Genomic DNA, 20,098 nt, shown 5'->3' with positions numbered 1-20,098 from the left:
GCCTGTGTTAGGCTATTCTTGGGGCGAGTGTATGACGGTGGTGGTGGTATTGATGTGAAACAATAGATTCTCTTATTGGTACTTTCATCACTTGAATGACAACTCGAAGAGGAGCCAACCTGGTTATTTTCATACTTGTGGTTCCAGGCCCAGTTGTTTATTACAGACCCATGACTTTAATGTAGACAGTATAAATCATTTTTCTAAGTGGTTCTTTTTATAAGACCGCATGCCCCAGGCACCAGTTTTATTTTCCCACCCCTGTAAGGAAAATTACCACTCTTCCGCAAGATGTGTTAGAAGTATATCCTTCATTTGAAATGGATTTCTAAATAGCAAGGGGATGGCCTCTGAAAGCAGCAAGGCTCCCTCTCCCCTGAAAAGTAAATGGTGTGAGTCAAGAAGAGGTAACAGGTGGCAATATGATAAAATCTTGTTGAAAAGTCTGGACTAAAGTCTTGGGAGGTTTGGAAATGAGAATTTCCAGTCTTAAGGTTTCTTTGATGTGCAGCAGTAGTTTGGGTACATGTCTTGTAAAATTCAGCATTTTCCTTGGATAGGTAGGAAGATGCTTTTCTCTTAATTTTACTCTGACCCTTGATGACTTTGCTCACTTACCCAGCCTGCATGTACCATCTAAAGTTCACAAGAGCTTCCTGTACTTCTTTTCCAGATGTTGTGACACCATTATCCACTCTTCTTCCACCAATATCAAATTCCATACCATTCAGAGACCAGGTTAAAGGTACAAAATATACAATATTCACTCTCTTTAGTCCCTCAAAGTCCCCCTGCTCCAGAAGCCAGACTCCTTTCTCCTGGACCCAGAGTACTACTGTGAAGCCAGAAGGAAGGGGAGGCTTGGAGGGGCAGAGAGCTGTTGTGAGCCTTAATACTTAGAGGCACTTGATGAGGCTCGAGGGAGCTGTGCACTGACCGCACGGGGAGGACGGGCTTGCAGGGGCACAGTGGAATCCCATCTCATGGAGAGGCATCTCTGCACTTTGAGTGGCCCTTGAATGACCCTATCCTATCCCTAATACCGAGGGATGACCTGATGATGAGGGTGCATGGGAGCTGAGGGACCAGCGCACTCGGGACCCAGGTCAGCTTGCTCCTCAGGGTGTGTGCACTTGGCCTGTGCTATTTACCTGCTTATTGTTTCTGCCAAGCCAAAAACAGTTTGACTCGCCTGAATGTGATGGGCTCCACCGTGCCCAACTGAGGGCAGCCAGCACAGTCATGTGCTATAGAGCAGATGTTACAATATGAGCAGCAAAGCCACCTAAGATAAGCGTGCAATACGTTTTAGAAAGTATTTGAAGTGTCAATATTTCAGAAAACTTAAACTTAAGCGGAAGACCTCCTTTCCATGATTTGAGAGCGCATGTCAATATATCTCTGAAATTTCTAGATTAAAGTGATGGAATAAATATGTATACATAACATAAATACACTTGCAGTCATTTTCAGTTAGCACTGTTCACAAATGGATCAGAAGCTTGGCCAGCTGGTTAGAACCAGCTGGAAGCTCCCACGGCAGGGGGCGGTAGTGTCCGCCATTCATGCCACGGAGGCTCTGGTCCAGGTGCTGGGGTCACACCACTGAAGTAGTTTCCAGAATTTAGCCAGAGAAGCTTGCATACAAATGAAGTGAAGTTGTTGCTGGAACTGCAGATCAGCATCATCAGGAGATTCCCGATGGACAAGGACAGGACACCATCTCCATGGACGTCACGGGGGTCACCTCACAATAGGAGCGAGGTGCCTCCAGGGTCAAACTAAGTGCTCAGTTTGGATATCAGGGAGTGAGACCAGTGGGTAAGGCTTTCTGCAATAGAAAAATCTGAAGCTAGTGGCAAGCGGCCTTTTTGCAGTTTAATTGGGCAAGATCACTAACTTGTTTAAAAATGTATTTACCTTTCCTCCTCTACTGTTTGTTCATTCTACAGAGAATTGTGATACAGTACAAAAGGAAATGGTTGTTTTTTTTCGTGTTCTAGAACATAGCTCCTGCTTTTTTTTAGTTGTAAGAAACTTCTGGGATATAAATGTTTTTGCTTACCTGCAGTTTATAAGCTTGACGTTAAATTGAGATGGATAAGTTTAAGTTCCCTCTAACAATAGGAGAAGTCATTCTAAAAATTAAGTTTGTTGTGTGTGGTAAGGATGCATAGAATGAAACCCTCATGCCTGCTGGTGGGAACATAAAATGGTCTGTCAGCTCCTCAAAGTGAGGGATAGAGCTACCATATGACCCAGCAGTTCCATTCTGGGTATCCATCTAGGAGAAATGAAAACATATCCACACAAAAACTTGTACATGAACATAACAGCATCGTTCGCAATAGCCAAAAAGTGGGAACTACCCAAGTGTCCATCAACTGATGATGGATAAATAAAATTTCGTTTACCCATACAATAGGATGTTATTCAGCCATAAAAAGGAAAGAAGTTTTGGTAGTTCAACGTGGATGAACATTGAGGACACTGTGCCAAGTGAAAGAAAGAAACCAGACACAAAAAGCTGCATGTTGTCCATTTTCACTTACGTGAACTGTCCAGAATAAGCAAATCCCCAGAGACAGAAAGTAGATTGATTAGTCATTGCATAGGGCAAGGGGTGGGAACATTGAGAGGGTGGGGTGATGTTTAATGAGTACAGTTTCCTTTTGGGGTGATGAAATGTTCTGGAATTGGTGGTGACTGCACAACTTTGAATATACTAAAACTCACTGAATTATATACTTTAAATGGTGATCTTTTGTGGTATATGAATTATATGTTAATTTGGAAAAAATTTTAAGTTTGTTAACTTTGTTTCTATTACAAGTTATGATCTTCAGATTAATCATTTAATTTCCCAAATGGACACATTAATATTTGTGACCATTGACAACAAAATGTACTTAGGAATACAAATTGAAACACTTTAAAGTGCCAATACTTTGTTTATGGTATATTTTTACCTCATATATTTATGTTGAATCATCAATACACAAAGTTCTGTTCACCAGGGCATAAATAGCATTTTCTTTCAACTGTGCCCTCCTTTGGGTTTCTGGTTTCCCCAGCTGTCATAGGCCTAGCCTGTTCTGTAAGCCAGGCCTCCTTGTGATAATGCGTCCTGTTCTCTCTTTTTTCATTGTGGTAAAATACTCATACTGTAAAATTTACCGTCTCAACCATTTTTAAGTGTACAATTCAGTGGCATTGAGAACATTATACTGTGGCCGTCAGCACCATCCATCTCCAGAACTCTCTTCATCTTTTAAAACTAAAACTCTGTCCCGATTAAACACGAACTCCTCTTTTGCTCCCCTCAGCCCCTGGCAGCCACCATTCTATTTTCTGTTTCTGAGTTTGACTATTCTAGGCACCTAATGTAAGTGGAATCATATGATATTTGGTTTTTTGTGACTGATTCATTTCACTTAGCATAATGTCCTCAAGGTTATCCATGTTATAGCCTGTGTCAGAATGTCATTTTTAATACTCCATTGTGTGGATAACCACATTTTGTTTATCCATTCATCACACAATGGACACTTGAGTTGCTTCCATCTTTTAGCTGTTGTGAGTAAAGCTTCTGTGAGCATAGGTGTACAAATACCTCTTTTTTAAGACGCTGCTCCCACATCTTTTGAGTATACGCAGAGATTCCTGCATCATTTGGTAGCTCTGTTTTTAATTTGAGGACCTCCCATACTGTTTTCCATGGCAGCTGTACCATTTTACATTCCCAACAGTACAGGAGGGTTCCAGTTTCTCACATCCTCACCAGCATTTATTTTCTGATTTTTTTAATACTAACCATGCTAATGGATGTGAGGGTGGTATCTCCTCACCTCATTGTGGTTTTGATTTGAATTTCCCTAAGGACTAGTGATGTTGAGCATCTTTTTATGTACTTCTTGGCCATTCGAATGTCTTTGGAGAAATGTTTATTGCCCACTTTTGAATTCCTGTGTTCTCTTTTGTGTTTAAAGCAGCAGTTCTCAAAGTGTGGTCTGTGGAGTCCTAGGAGTCCTTGAGACTTTTTCAGGGGACCCCTGAGGTCAGAATTATTTTCATAATAATATTAAGTCTGTACTAATAGACTGACTAATAGTCTCAGGTTTAATTTTTGTGCACACCATGCACTCAAAGTTAAATAATGCCAATTATACTTAATGATATCTGTGATAGAGCAGTAAAAATTATAATTGTTTTATACTTGAATATAGGTCTTTTTAAAAAAACTTTATCAAGGTATAATTTACATGCCATAAAACTTGCCTGTTTTAAGTGTACAATTCAGGGATTTTTAAATTAAATTTACCAAGTTGTGTAGCCATCACCACAATCCAGTTTTAGAACATTTCATCACCCCAATAAGAGCCCTCAGTGTATGTCTTTTTTATATTCAGTATGACAAGATTGGAAGTGCGCATGGAGCCCCTCTGCTGCGCATTGAAGTGCAAAGGTCATCTCCAGGGAGGGCACGTTCGAGGTTTGCACTGTGAGCTGAGCCAGCCGCTCTTCCCACGGAGCGCGTGCTCACTTGCAGGAAGGACTGTGACACGCCAAGGTGGTATAGAACCAAGTCTCCTGAGACTCACCAAGTGCGCCTGCTGCTTCAAGAACAACTGACGATATCTGTTGCTAATGATGAAATTCGAGCTCTCAAGTGAAAATTAGAATTTTGGAGAGCCAGTATCTCCAACGTGAGCTTGATAGCTTTTTAGTGTTTAATGACCTTTTCCAAATGACCACTGGGTGATGTTACAAAGTCATACGTGGGTAGAAGATCCATTCACAATTCAAGATAGACTAGTGGACTTCCGTGGGACAAAGTTGGAAAAGTCAGTGATGGGGTTACAGATCCCGCGTTGTGGCTAACTGAAGAAGCCTTCGCTTGTCGAATTTGGTGTAGCATCATAGGACATCCAAGAGTACCTTAAAATGCCCTTTCCTTGTCCAGCTACATTTCTGCCGCAGCTGGATTTTCAATCAAAACAACCAGGCACAGCAAATTGAATGCAGAAGCAGACAGGAGAACCCAGCTATCTTTTGTTCTGTGTCAGCATTAAAGAGATTTGCAAAAAGGAAAATAATACTATTCATATCACTAAGTGTTTTCTAAATATAGCTACTCATAAAGCATTTGTGTTGACATTATTAACAAATTATATCTATTATATATTAGGTCTTTACATTTTCTCAGGTTTAATTTCTATAGTAAGTATCAGTTTAACCTGTACAGTAAATATCTGTTTAATCCATTCAAAGGCTCTTTGGGGTCCTGAGACTAAAAAGTTAGAGGACTGCTGGTTTCAAGTCTACGTTATTTATAAAGAAGCAGTCCAGAAGTTACTTTAATTTTTTTCAGCTGCCGTAATGAATGTATTCCTTAGAGAAGTTAAAATATCTCAGAATACTTCTGAGTGTGACTGTGGCTGTCCATTTCTGTCATAGTTCTCTGACATGGGAAAGGAAAGGACACATGAGTTCTTAGTGTTATATCATTACAAATTTGTATGCGATGGTTCGTTGGATTTATGCCTGTTAGAATACGCATTTGTAGAGCTTAGGTGTGTTCTTAGTATTTAATTATTAGCCTTAAATACTTTAAACTGCTTTATTTTATTTTTACAATCTGATCATTTATTATCTATTCTGAGTTATTAGACTAACAGGAAATGGGAGTAAGGTATATTTAAATAAGAGCACTATGTCTTATTTAGCAATAGGAAGTCTCTAAAGTTCTGGTGTGAAGCAAGTACTTTGTATGGGAAATAGATAGTGTAAAATTATTTCAAGTGTTCTGGTAGGGTGCATTGCAAATACAGCGACAGTACAGCCCAAAACGATAGTCAGCCCTGCACTGTGCTGTTCACCAGTGGAACCAGCAATCAGCAGTAGTAAAACCTGGCAGTGTTTCTGCACCTCCCACACGCACACACTCACATGTATGCCCATAGACACAGTGTGCTTGCTTCTCTAGACATTTCACACCATGGGAGAGGTGGATTCCTTGGGCTCGTGTAGTTGTGACCAGTGGGTTGCTGGAGTGGGAGATGTGGATTTCATTTCCTGTCCTCTTTGTGTCTTAAGTCTCCTTGATTTCTACTGGGGCCCATTAAGTTTCCTGCATATATTGTCTATTTCACTGATAAGAGTTTGGGTTTGTTGCTGTTGAGCCTGCAGGTTCCTTTTTTGTAGTTATATAAGTGGGGGGAAAGCAAGGTTGAACACTGTATAGTATAACCAGGCAATAATAGGGTTGGGTAAACTGATTGATTGGTTCCTCAATAAATTGATAATTGCCTCTGTGGAGGGCCCTGGAGGCATGGAGACTTCACTGAATACCTTTTAGAGAAATCCTGACATTTTTGTTTACATGTACTTCTTTTATTTAGTTTCATTGTGAAATATTTCATATATAAAATACACTATAATGTTTACACAGGCATAAAGAGTAATAAATGAATAAAACAATTACTGACGTTCCCACCATCCAGTTAAGAAATAGAGCACTATCAGTGCCTTTGAAGCTCCATGTGTGCAAAGATGAAGAAACTTGTCCCACTGAACTGCCTGTCACAGCTGTTTCCAGTTTTTCTGTTTTCTTCTGGCGCACATCCATGTCCTTATATAACTGTGAGCCTGTTCATCCAGTCAGGATCACAGTCCACATAATGTTTGTGTTTGTGAAGTTTCATTCAGAAGCAGACCACCGTAGATTTTAAAACCGTAAGATCAATTCTTACTTCCATTTCCTAAAGAATACTTTTTCCAAATAATTTGCTTTTTTAAATTATGAAAGTATTATGTGCTAATGAGAGTCAAGACGATAAAATATAAAAGTCTCCTTCCACAGTTCCTACAGTTCAGGGTCTATCTTTCCAGACTTTTCTACACAGATAAAAATTCACTTTAAGGAGGCTAATGGGATTGTGCTATTCCAACTGCTTTCTTTTTGGCTGTATTTGCAGGACACCTGTCCTCCTTTTTGGTGGCCAGGGTTCCAGACATACACTCAGCAAGGATCTTAGCATACCCAGAAGCAGGAGGTTCCAAGGGGTCGGGCTTCTGTCACTCACCAGTGTCTCAGAGGGTCACAGGCCCCTGCTCTTGCCCCTTACTTTCCTCATGTGTTCCCTCTCATCCACCTATTCCTCTTTTCTCCCTCTTCCAATATGAGTGATAAAAGATCTTTTTTATCAGGGTGCTAGCTTGTGGGTGATGTTTTGTTTGGAAGTTATTTTAAATAAAAGAACAGAATAACAAATACCCATTTATCTACCATCCAGATATATAATTTAAAAATTACCGGAAAGTTGTGGTTTATACTGTTAATAGTTTTCTGTACTTGCAGATTTTCTATGGTGAGCTTTTACTTTTTTACTACAAAAGCAGCGTGGAATGCAATATGAGTTTTCTAAGAGTCAAATGGTGAACTTGATAGTGTTTTGAAATTTTTTATTTAGGTGCGTGACTGCATAGTCCTTTTTTCTTTAAACCTCCTGAGACTCTGAGGTTTTGAACCCCCTGTAGTACAGTATTTCCCCTCTGACTTATATGTGATTTCTCAAATACTTTTAGGAATTTTAAAAATTAATCTATCATTTTTGCATTCCCAGAGAAGCAAATCTCAAGCATTCTTTATCTCATATTCAATATATTAAGTTGGTTTTAATACACACTTAAGAATTCATGTTTAAAAAGTAAAATTTAGCTTTTTCCTAAATATCAAATGATTATTTCTCTTTAATTTACGTTGCACAAGGAAAATTGTTTTGTTGACAGAAATGTTCAAATGGAATATTGTGTTTAAAAGTGAATATATATGTTTAAGTAGTTTAAAATTTAACTACATGTTAACCCGCTGAAAATGTTTTTTTAAAACTAAGATACTGTGTGCCATATTTATTTTTGAGCCTGTGTTCATATTACCTACTTAAAAATTAAATTTTTAAAAGTGACTTACGAGATTTAAAACTTTGGCTTCTTCCCTTCTGTGCTGACAGGTAAGTGGTTTCCTTGAATAACCCTGACGTTCTCGTCACTGAATAATACTAAAAGATTACTTTTTTTTTTTTTTTTGGGTGAAGTATGAACACCTAATTTATTATCATTGTTTATGTGTTTTAAGTACCAGAAATATACTGAAATGGTTTGTGAGGCTTTTGATAGGAGAAATGGAAATTTACAGAGCTGGTAAAGATCACCATGGGACGAGCTTGCAGAATTCTGTTCGTCTTATGCTTCTCAGTTTCTATTTCAGTATGAGTGTGCTTTGAGCCTAATCATGGTCCTCTGTGTGCACCTGTGACTCTCACTGGGGCCGTGGTGTGTCTGAGCAGTAAACCCACAGAGCAGGGGCCACCTCTATCTGGGAAGCTCTTGACTTTTCTGTTTTGAGGGGAAAATTATTCATATGGTGACCTTGGAACAGGGGCTCTTTCCTCTAACACATGTTCAGCCCTCTTCAGGAGCCCTTTAGGAAGTACTGCTTTACTCCTTAGCTCAGGGTCTGGCCTGCAGCTGTTTAGGCTGCCTGCCAAGGACCCGAGTGTGTATGCAAGTAGAGGTGGGGGGCGCAGGTGTGAGGAGTGAGCCCACACACTCTTTCATTATAGCTGATTGGCTTTGGCCTGTCCGTATTCAGGCTCACGTACCTTACAGGGTGGAGGGGAACACCAGTAACCTATGAGTGTCCTCAGCATACTGTCTGGCATGTCACATGCCCTCAGGAAAGCCCAAGCAAAGTAGACAGGAAGCTGGCCTCATGCACCTGGGCTCTTGTAGACACATTCTGACCTAACTTTTGTTTCCTTAGGGAACTGTACCTGGGGAATGAATTGTAGGTTTATACACCCTGGAGTCAACGACAAGGGCAACTACTCCCTAATCACCAAAGCCGAACCTTTCCCGCCTAACGGTGCCCCGCCTCTTGGACCTCACCCACTGATGCCTGCCAACCCTTGGGTGCGTGAACACCTTTTTTTAATTGCTAGCAAATCAGACATCTAAGCTGTTTGTGACTCTCCAGCTTAAAGTACATCAGTATAACTTGTGTAAAAGACATTTCTGTAATGTCATAGTCACAGAGCTACTTTCCAGATGCTTCCAGGTGTTTTTGCTCTCATTTCTTCATAGATTTTAAATTTTGCTTGCTTTCTCAACTTTTTCCTTCTCATTTTTTAATAGGGTGGGCCAGTAGTTGATGAAATTTTGCCTCCACCCCCTCCAGAACCCCCCACAGAGAGTGCCTGGGAACGAGGACTTCGGCATGCGAAGGAGGTAACAGATTTCAGCAAAAAACCTGAGAAGAAAAATACTAATGGCGGTTCTTACACAAAACTAATATTTCCTTGATCAAGAGACAGTGATCAAAAACTCAGTAAAGCCTCTAGCCCTGGTTGGTGTGGCTCAGTGATTGGTGTGTCGGCTCTCGAACCAAAGGTTCGAGGGTTCACTTCCCAGTTAGGGGCATGTACCTGGGTTGCGGGTTCACTCCCCACCATTTCTCTCTCTCCTCTCCCTGCCTCCCTTCCACTCTCCCTAAAGAGCAATGGAGAAAATATTCTCTGGTGAGGATTAACAGCAACAGAGATCCTCAGTAAAGCCTCTAAAGTGAGGGGTATATTTTTGTGGTTTCTTTGAAGAGCTAGAGAATGGAAGTGATTTCTCACTCTCTGTCTGAGGCATGCTAGTTCATGACCAAGCCCAGAAGGCCAGGGAGTCCTAGCCTAGAACATGGGCTCCTGTCTTCATGCAGTTTGGCAGCATTGGACTACACCCACCCGGTGCTACAGCCCCCAGTCACTCAGAGCTACTCCCCAGAGTCAGCACACACTGCTACCCCCAAGTGGCCAGCCTTCTGGAGAAGCCATTCTCTCCCTAGAGAGCTGTCATGCGAACATAGGCCTCCCCTCTTCCCACTCCTCTACTCCAAGCCACACTTCGGTACTAGATGTCCAGGCTGCTTTCTGAGCCCCCGTGTTGGTTTTTGTTCAGTGAAATGACAGACTAAAACAAAACCATTCTCCCTCCCTTAGCACATCCTTCACACACCTCCTTTCCTCTAAGACTTGAATGGCTCCTTGTGCCTTTTCTGCCATGAGCAGACTTACTGTCCACTCCACATTTGGTCCTCACTTAGTGAGTATCTGGGGCTCCCTGGTTCAGTGCCAGGACTATTTTTAGGAAGCGGCCACCTTCATCACCCTTCCCAAAATATGAGTAAGCTCCATGGTACTGCTTAGTGGGGCCTCCCCTGCCAGATGCAGCTGTGTGTAGGGACAGGGCACTCAAGTTCCACAAAAAGCTACATGGATCCTGTGTCCGCCCAGTCATAGAGCTCAGGCACACCTTGCCCACTGAGCACGCAGCTGTGTAGCTCAAGCCGCGCTGGCCAAGCCTCCGCGGGTCAAATCAAGACAGGCTTCCCTTTGTTTTCCCTAACAGTAACTGGTGTTGGCTTCTTCTCACAACGGTAGGTTTTAAAAAAAGCAACCATTCGAAAAGAACAGGAGCCTGATTTTGAAGAGAAAAGGTTTACTGTGACTATTGGTGAAGACGAACGGGAGTTTGACAAAGAAAATGAAGTTTTCCGAGATTGGAATTATCGAATTACAAGAGATGTCAGAGATACAGCGTAAGGAATGGTTTGCCTCTTCATTCCCTTTTGAAAGAATTAAGTGTGGGGCTCGGGTCCTGGAGAACAGCAGCAGTAGGTTCCCCAAGGCGTGTGGGGGTGGGTGCCTGTCTACTCTCCCTGGACTGAGAATGACAACCCTGAGATAATTTCAGATGTTTTGCAATTGACTTTCCTCAGTATTTTGTTTCCATGAAGGAATTGTTTTAGTTTTGTGTCGGTGCTATGTGACTGGGGAGGGCTCATGCCCATTTGGGCTCCTACAAGCTCTGAGAGTTTTTAACAGCCGTTGTTGAAGCCCCAGAAGTCTCCTCACCTCTCCCTAAGTTACCTAGGAACCAGGAAAACCTGTGAAATTTGCCACTAAAATCCAGGAGCATGGGAGGTGTGACTTTTTTCTTTGTAAATGCTGTCTTTATTGTTTCTCCTACCAGATATTTTATTACTGGTCTTTTAAATAATTACAGAGGAAGTACATGTGGTTGGAAAACATAAATCTTTAGAAATTGTGTAATATGATAAGTACATCAGTTATCTCCCAGTGCTCCTGCTCCCAGGGGAAAGCCCAGGTTTGTTGCACTCACCTTTAGGGAACAGAAACAGGCCAGGTTTCTCCTGAGCAGCTAGGGCAGTGTGGGCAATGTGACCTGAACCCACACCACAGTCAGTGATCTGAACTGCCTTTAAGCAACATCTTAGTCTTGTAGCAACACTTTATTCACTTACATTTGTTCCTGGAAACTTGCAGTCCCTAACTTCTGGCTGAAATGACAGAAAAAGGTGCAGAAAAAAGGAACACACACAGTGCTGGTGTTGCAGGATTCAGTCATGTTGACCAGGACCCATTAGGCTGTCTCAAGGCCCTCTGTTTCTGGGTTATGCTCCCCTGGGCTTTTTGCTTGCACAGATGGGGGGGGGATGCTCTAGTGTCCACACCAGTTGTGGTAGCTAACTGCTCAGAGGTCGAAGGGGTAGAGATTTAAAGAGTAGTTAAATCTTCTGTTTCCTAATTCTGTGTGTGGGGAAAGTGTTAGGTCACAGACAGGAGTGTCTGAGTGAGAGCCGCGCCTGCTGCCTAGGGAGTATCACCACAGGTCTTGAGGCCTCTCCTTTGTCTAGTGTAAGTGAAGGTGATGACACTGTCCTTGTCTGGGGGTGTTTGTGAGAGAGGAGCTAATTTATACAGAACCTGCTCTGAGTGTGGTTCTTGTGAGTGGTGAGAGGAGAGGCCTTAGAACCTCAAGGCCCACCCTTGACATTTTGTTTCCCATCCTGGCTGGAGCATGGACCCAGAAAATGTGCCCAGTGGGGAGCAGTCGATCAGGTCTGGTTCTCTGGTAGCCTTGGCTGAGCAAGCAGCTGTGCTCTAGCCTTGCCCCATGTTTGGTGCCAAGTTGACAATGGCTGCTGCCTTCTCTGACCAGGGAAGTCAATGCTGCAGGACTCAGACGCTGAAGCTTCTGTGAACAGACCTTAGAGCCAGGTTTTTACTTGTGTTTTGTTTTTGTTTCAACATCTACTGTGACATGCACGTTCCAGGCCCTACCTAGACCCGGTCTGGACCTCTGGGATCAGCTGCCCCAGCTGTTTCCCATGGCAGTCAGTGCAAGGGCTGTGTCAGGCAGGGTCCACCCAGCAGAAACCACCTGGCTATTTTAATGTAGAGCATTTAACATAAAGACATGCTTTCTAGGTGGCTGCAGAAGCAGAAAGAGGTAGCAACTGCAGGAAATAGCTGCCATGGTGGGGGATGGGGTGGCTGTTAAAACTGAAAAGCTGGGAGAACGGCTAGAACTCAGACCTCTGAGGAGGGGATGTGGGCGATGAGGCTGGGCCTGGGGAAGTGGGAGGAAGCTGCCACTGTTGGCTGCAAAAGGGTACCAGGGCAGAGCAGGCCCCTTCTCCACCCAAACCAGGCCAGCTCCCTTCAGCGCCCGAGTCAGACAGCCCTCACATATAACAGCTGGCAAAGCAGGGTGCGGTTTGCTGAGCATTTGGAAGGGTGACTGAGAAACTAAGTTGGAATTTTACAACGGGCTCAAAAAGACCAAGCCTTAACAGTTCTCATTTACTGGGACCCTGCTGTGTGACTACTTTGTGCCCAGGTGCTCCTTACCCAGTGACATAGCAGGCCTGTGATCAAGGTTACAGCCCAAGTGGGGAAAAGTGATAAAAGCACTGAAAGCTGTGGCTCTCCTGGATGGTCTCTGGACCAGCAGCAGCATCACCTGGGAGCTTGTTGGAAATGCATTCTCTCAGAGCTGCCCTATCGTAAGTCCTAGAGAGGGTGGAGCCCAGCTGGCTGTTTTTAACAACCCCCCCCCCCCAGGTGATTCTGATGCCCACCAAAGTGTGAGAAGCACTGATTTCAATTCCAGAGACATAGGCTGTCAGACCTGATGCTGAGTTTTAGGGATAGAAAAACTGAACTGAAAAGTTCATGTAGAACTTCCTTAATGTGGTTTGGTTCTGGTCGTGTGAAGCTAGGTACTTGGTTGTAGAACCCATGGGAAAGCTGCCCATTCAAGAATTCCTGAGGAAGTATTCTGAGATAGTCTAGAGGGTAGGAAAATTGTTTTTTCTCTTTATACTTGTATTTGGAATTAAACAGAATTTACCCAGCAGGATCACTTAGTAAAAGTAATGCTTTTCTAGACAGACTCATCCCAATTCATAGCTTTTATTTTTATTATTTTTATTTTTCGTAGAAAAGCAGCAAGAATTTATTGGCTGCAGCAAAAACACACTTAGGACAGTGAAACAAGGAAGGGCATAGAAGAAGCAGGAGAGCCTGGGCTGGGCTGCTTTGGCTCACTAGGAAGCCAGAGAGAAGGGGGCCTTGGAGACAGATTCAGGGGGTTAGCCCAGGACGAGCTGCCACTGCCTACTGCTCCCCTGGTTGCAAATCTCATTGGGTACCTTAGAGTTTAGGAGATGCATGCTTGGGGGGGAAGGAGAGGGGGAAAAGAATGGTATAAGCAGGCTCCCTAGAAGGACAGCTCCTCAATTCATAGCTTTTAAAGTTCTATTTCCACCACCTCGGACACTTTATTCAGATACCATCTGACTTGTAAGACCTCATGCATATGAGTCATTAAGAAATGTCATTTCTGCATGGGGCTGTGGGGCACTGTACTGAGAGTACTCCACTATGTCCCGAAGGAGCCTGTGATTCAGAGGACACAAGGGACCCCAAAATGCACAGGGTGTCAACTTCAAGGAATAAGGCCATCAGCAGTAGCTCTTAGAACTTATTAGCAAACCAGGGCAACACTGTCAGGCTACCTGCCCAGGGCCTAGGAATGCATCCTTGCCAGCTTTCATTCTTGGAGATTGTGTCTGAAGAGGCAGTCATTGCCAGGTTGAGTTCATGACAGCATTTTATGGACTGCTGCAGACCCAGGGCCTGTGAGCTGGTGGGCAGCCCAGGCTTGGTTCTTAGGGAACAGGCCAAGGGAATGCCGCATGCCCTTTCCCAGTCCGTGGTATCCTGAGGCTGAGAAATCCTGCAGGAGAGGCCACTTTCATTTTGCTTAATTAGTTTTCCCAAAACAAATTTGTCTGCACTCCCTCCTTTGAGAGAGCACATATCTTCGCACCCTTTTGGAAGTGTTTTCTGGGGTCTTCATTGGCTGTGTATTGTGTTGGTTTTGTATTTTTAAGGTCACAGGAAAAGTCTATGCCTCAGGGACTCTATTCTCTCTGTAGGAGATACAGAGCTGCAAGCTTCTGTGCATAGTTACTGATTGATGTCATTAAATATTATCTGATTGGTGTGAGGGTTAGATTGTTAGAAAGATGTCTGGCTGTTTGGGATGAAAAAGAGCTGTGTCATTTGGCAGAGCCAGCCTTGGGTTATCTCTGCTGGAAACACCAGAGGAGAAATTTCCTAGAAGCAGCCAGCGGAAGGCCATGAAGATGACTAGAGATGGCAATGACTTTTGTGTTTTTCAAGAGTGTTTTAAAAGTTTTCCTCTAATAGGTTCTGCATATTTCTGGTTAAATGTATTTTGTTTCTAAGTATTTTTTCTTCCTTCTTACTGAGATGAAGTTTTCTCTACCCTCTGTCTCCTTATTTGTGTATATGAAGGCATTGGTTTCTATATGTTAATTTTTCTCCATCTGCCTTTCTGGGTTTTTCTGGCTGTTTGAATTGGCTTTATTGTGGAGTCTCGATTTTTCAGACATAACATCATTCAATTTGCAAATTGAGATCATTTTCCTCCTTTTCCCATTATGCTTCTCTTGGACAGCTCTAGTCTGGTAGCATTGGCAGTGCCTCCAGCACAGTGGTAGGTCATTGGGGAGGCAGCAGGCCTCCTTGCCCTGCCATGTCCCAGTCACACAGAAATACCTCCCCTGTCCCCCTGAAATAAGATACTGGCTTTATTCTAGAGTGTATACACATATATTTTACCACCTTAAGAAAGCATTATTTTCTATTCCCTTGAGTATTTTCATCAGGAAGAGGTATTGAGTTTTTGTCACAGACATTTTCTTCAGCTGTAGTTGGAATCCTACGACTTTCCTCTTTAGGTCTCTTATCATGTGAGGCATGCTCATAAATTTCCTAATATTGACTCAATTTTGCATTCCTGGAATAAATCCTATTTAGCCATGCTATATTATTTTCTTAATGTGGTCTTACATTCTGTTTGCTAACAATTTTACGTAGTATGTTTGCAATACTCTTTTTAAGTGAAAAAATTTACTTTTCATTTGTTTTTGTTTTTGTTTTCAGACTTGAGCCTTATGCAGATCCTTATTATGACTATGAAATAGACCGGTTCTGGCGTGGCGGGCAGTATGAGAATTTCAGGGTGCAATATACAGAAACAGAACCTTACCACAATTACCGGGTAAGTGGGACTGAGATTTGCAGATCTGAACTTCACTGATGCATTTGTTAAAATCAACCACTTTTTTTATTTTTAGGACTTTATGTGAGCTTAATTATGCCGGCACAGTGTACTAACTCTAGCCCATTGCCTGAAGAACTAATTCAGGTCCACAGATTAAATTTGTGGTGACTTGAACAGAGACTTCCTTGGGTTTATCTATGTTCTTGCTTTTCTTGTTTTTTCTTTTTTTAGATTTGCTGATTGGGTTATTGATACAAGCTTTCAACAGGGCTTAAGCGTATTACTTTTTCAGGGTCCTTAGTAATATTTATCATTGTCATGCTTAACCAATTAAGTACATTCCTTTGGGCCTCTACCAGCCATGCCTTTGTCTAATGGAGAAGCGGTCTATATTGGTACTTCTCTTGAAAGTTCAGAATATTTGTGAATATATGTGCTTCAGCCTTTGAGTCCCTAATCTTATGCTTTTAGGGTGATATAAGAAAGCTGCCACTAGGAAAAGATCAGTTAGAGGTAGTTGAGTAGTTTTTGTGCTGTGATTTATGTGACAGTCATGCGTTTTTAAGACCAAAGGAAGATGACTGCCCTAGAAACCCATCAAATGGTGAGCTTGTGGAGAGACAAGGACCCTGGTTGACCATCTGTGCCCCTCTACCCAGTAGGGCAGATTCCTCACTGAGGTTGGGCTACAGTATAGGTATATGGTGCCTCGAGCCAGACAGAGCAGCCTTGGAAGAGTAGCAGAGACCTGCTGGAGTCCCTTTCCATCACATTTCCCGCCTGTGTCTGAGGGGCAGACTGCATGAAGGTCAGGAGTGTATGTACTTCATTTCTTCCCAGGCCACCTAAAGCTTGAAACCTGCCAGTGTGCTGTGATCTGGGCACTATTCACTTTTTTTTTTTAATATATCTTTATTGACTTCAGAGAGAGGAAGGGAGAGGGAGAGAGATAGAAACATCAGTGATGAGAGTCATTGATCGGCTGCGTCCCGCACGCCCCCAACTGGGGATGGAGCCCGCAACCCGGGCATGTGCCCTGACCAGGAATCGAACCGCAATCTCCTGGATCTTAGGTCGACACTCAACCGCTGAGCCATGCCCGGCTGAGGCACTGTTCACTTTTAACTTTGAATATTAGAGCAAATGAATGAAAACAGAGTAATAGTTTAAAAAGGTGTTCAAGGATTATGCTTAGAAAAACAAGAGCTACCGTTATGGGGTGCTCACTGTTTCAGACACCACTAAGCAGAGCGCTTTAGGCACCTGGGCCTGAGCCTATGCGAAGTCTCTGTTGTCTTCACCCTACACTTGAAGAGCTGAGGCCTGGGAGGCCCGACGACTCATACGCTGGCATCTAGAATTCACACTAACCCTTGAATGCTGATTAGTCCAGAATTAGTGGTTAGAAGAGTTCACTCTTAGTTTGTGTTCCACTCTAATTTGGCATGTAATCCATTCTTTAACATTGTGTTTTAAGGAGAAACTGAAACAAAATTACCATCAGAGTGTTCCCTATTCTTCATTCGCTTGCTTTCTGCATTTTCTCTGTACTTTCCATAAGTGTTTAAATCGCAGCTGATGTGTGTGTGTGTGTGTGTTTGGCTTTTCAACAAAGGAACGGGAAAGGGAAAGAGAGCGAGAGAACAGACAGCGAGAGCGCGAGCGGGAACGGGAGCGAGACCGAGAGCGGGAGCGCCGGCAGCGGGAGCGCGAGCGGGAGCGAGAGCGGGAGCGCGACAAGGAGCGGCAGCGGAGGAAAGAGGAGTGGGAGCGAGAGCGAGCCAAGCGGGACGAGAAGGACAGACAGCACAGAGATCGAGACAGAGAGAAAGAGCGGGAGAAGGAAAAGGAGAAGCCAAAGCCCCGCTCCCCGCAGCCACCAAGGTAGGCCACCCTTCACTGGGCTTCCTGCTGGGTTGTGGGGCCCCAGGAGCTCCACTGTCTTGGCCCTGCCTCCTTCTCACAGCCCCATGCCCACAGTCCCAAAGTCAGTTGCTGAAGAAATAATAATGTGTTTTGATTAGCAGTTGCTGCCCCATTATGTACATGTGTGCTGTGAAGCATGCACTGTGTACACCACCCTCTTCCTGTCCTAAATCAGGAAAGTCCTGGATTCCAGTTCGCCTGAGGCTTGGGAAGAGGAATTAAGAATTACAGGATGTGCATGTTTGTTGCTGGCCACAGTGTGGTGCTCTAGCAGCTAGAATGCAGGATATTGAGTCTCCAGGTGGGCTGCTGGCCTCTCCACTTAGCTTGTTGTCTGTGTGGCAGGTTCCATGATGCTCCGTGAGAGCTGCCAGTTGGACTGCTGTCATGGGCAGTGAGGACATGCCCCACAGCAGGGGCCCAAAGGGTGAGGCAGGCTCAGGCTTCGCACAGCTCTTTATTCTTTAAACATATTTAAATACTGGAGCAGGACGGGGGTGCTCTTTAGAAAATCATAGAACTTGATGAAATTTTATGTGTGCTTTTTACAACTTTATTGAGATGTGATTCACAGACGATGCAATACACCCATTTAAAATGTTCATTGGCTATAGAGCATTCATAGACTTGTGGTGCCATCACCAGAATTTTAAAACACCTTTGTCCCCCAAAAAGAAACCTTATACCCATTAGTAGTCACTCTCCATTTTCCTCAAATACCCATCTAGCTCCTGGCAACCACTAATCTACTTTCTGTCTCTAGATTGCTTATCATGGACATGCCATATAAATGGAATCATAATATAAGGTCTTTTGCTTAATTGTTCGTTGATGGACATTTGGGTTATTTCTCCCTTTTGGCTATCATGAATATCAACATTCATGTACAAGATTATGTACATGAACATAGTTTTCATTTCTCTTGGGTAGAAACCTAGGAGTGGAATTGCTGGGTCATGTGGTAACTATGTTTAACCCTTTGAGGAACTCTAGACTTTTCCAAAGTAGCTGCAGTATTTTACATTCCCACCAGAAATTTCTGAGGGTTCCAATTTCTTCCTCATCCTTGCTAATGCTTGTTATTTATCTTTTTTATTATAGACGTCCTAGTGGGTATAAAATGCTATCTCGTAGTTTAATTTGCTTTTTCTCTGATATCTAAGGATGTTGAGCATCTTTTCATGTGCTTATTGGCCATATGCATACCTCCTTTGGGAAAATATCTATTCAGATATTTTGCCCATTTTTAAATTTGGTAGTCTTCATTATTGAGTTGTCAAAGTCCCTCATCAGATAGCTAGTTTGCAAATGCATACTCCCCATTCGGTGGGTTTTCCTTTAACTTTCATGATGATGTTCATGGTCTTTTTTTTTTTTCTTTTTTTTTTTAAGGGGAGGCTTCTTATTTTTTCCAGCTTTATTTAGATACAGTTGACATATGTAATTTTTTTTTTTAATATATCTTTATTGATTTCAGAGAGAGGAAAGGAGAGGGAGAGAGAAATAGAAACATCAATGATGAGAGAGTCATTGATCGGCTGCCTCCTGCACACCCCCGACTGGGGATTAAGCCCGCAACCCCGGGCATGTGCCCTGACCAGGAATCGAACCCCTGTCGCCTGGATCCTAGGTCGATGCTCAACCGCTGAGCCACACCCAGCTAGGCGACATATGTAATTTTAAGGTGTATAATGTGATAATTTGATACATTTGTGTTGTGAATGATTACCACATTAGGATTAGTTAACACCAGCTTCACCTCACATAATTACCTTTTTTGTGTGTGGTGATAAGATTTAAGGTCTACTCTCTTTGCAACTTATATACACAATACAGTATTGTTAACTCTAGCCACCATGCTATATGCTAGATCCCAGAACTAACTTTATAACTGAAAATTTGTACCACTTGACTAACATCTCATTTCCTCCACCCCCTAGCACATGGCAGCCACCATTCTACTCTGTTTCTATGAGTTTTTAGATTCCAACATGAGAATATATAGTGAGAACATTGAGTCTTTTCCTGGCTTATTTCACTTAGCATAATGCCCTCAGGGTCCATTCATGTTGTCGAAAATGGCAGGATGTCCTTTTTCATGGCCAGTAATATTCCACTGAATATATAGATACCACTTTTTTTTTTATCCATTCGTCTGTTGATGGACACTCCAGTGGTTTCCATGCCTTGCTATTGTGACTAATGCTATAGTGGACATGGGAGTGCATATACCTTTCGAGTGATTTCATTTCCTTTGGGTGTATACCCAGAAATGGAACTGGATGGCTGGGTCACATGGTAGTTTTATTTTTAATTTTTTAATTTCTTGAGGACTCTACATACTGTTTTACATAGCGGCTGCACCAGTTTACATTCTCACCAGCAGTGCAGGGTTCTCCATTCTCTACAGCCTCACCAACCCTTGTTTCTTGGGTTTGTTTGGGCATTTTGTTTGTTAGGGTTGGTTTGTTTGTTTAGGGTAATAGCCATTCTGACAGGTGTGAGGAGATACCTCATTGTGGTTTTGATTTGCATTTCTATGATGATTAGTGATGTAGAGTGTTTTTTTCAAATATCTGTTGATTGTGTATCTTCATAGGGAAAATGTCAACTATAGTTGAAAAAACTTTTTTAAAAACCTGATTCCAAGCTTCAGATTTTTTAA

The 20,098-nt window shown here is 42.8% G+C and overlaps 1 protein-coding gene across 1 annotated transcript in view; it reads left to right on the top strand.

Moving 5' to 3' along the window:
* Positions 1–20,098, top strand: part of ZC3H18 (zinc finger CCCH-type containing 18) — a 57,195-nt gene that overhangs the window by 14,814 nt on the left and 22,283 nt on the right. The window contains exons 4-9 of the mRNA XM_016197360.2: positions 674–745; positions 8,825–8,973; positions 9,196–9,288; positions 10,488–10,645; positions 15,387–15,504; positions 17,123–17,391. Of these exons, the coding sequence (XP_016052846.2) occupies positions 674–745; positions 8,825–8,973; positions 9,196–9,288; positions 10,488–10,645; positions 15,387–15,504; positions 17,123–17,391 (859 nt within the window). The remainder of the gene's footprint in view (positions 1–673; positions 746–8,824; positions 8,974–9,195; positions 9,289–10,487; positions 10,646–15,386; positions 15,505–17,122; positions 17,392–20,098) is intronic.

Source organism: Miniopterus natalensis, chromosome 18, assembly GCF_054644295.1.
Source record: "Miniopterus natalensis isolate mMinNat1 chromosome 18, mMinNat1.hap1, whole genome shotgun sequence".
Taxonomy (NCBI): Eukaryota; Metazoa; Chordata; class Mammalia; order Chiroptera; family Miniopteridae; genus Miniopterus; species Miniopterus natalensis.
Note: the sequence above shows the minus strand (reverse complement) of the source record. Positions and strands in the feature narration are given on the sequence as shown.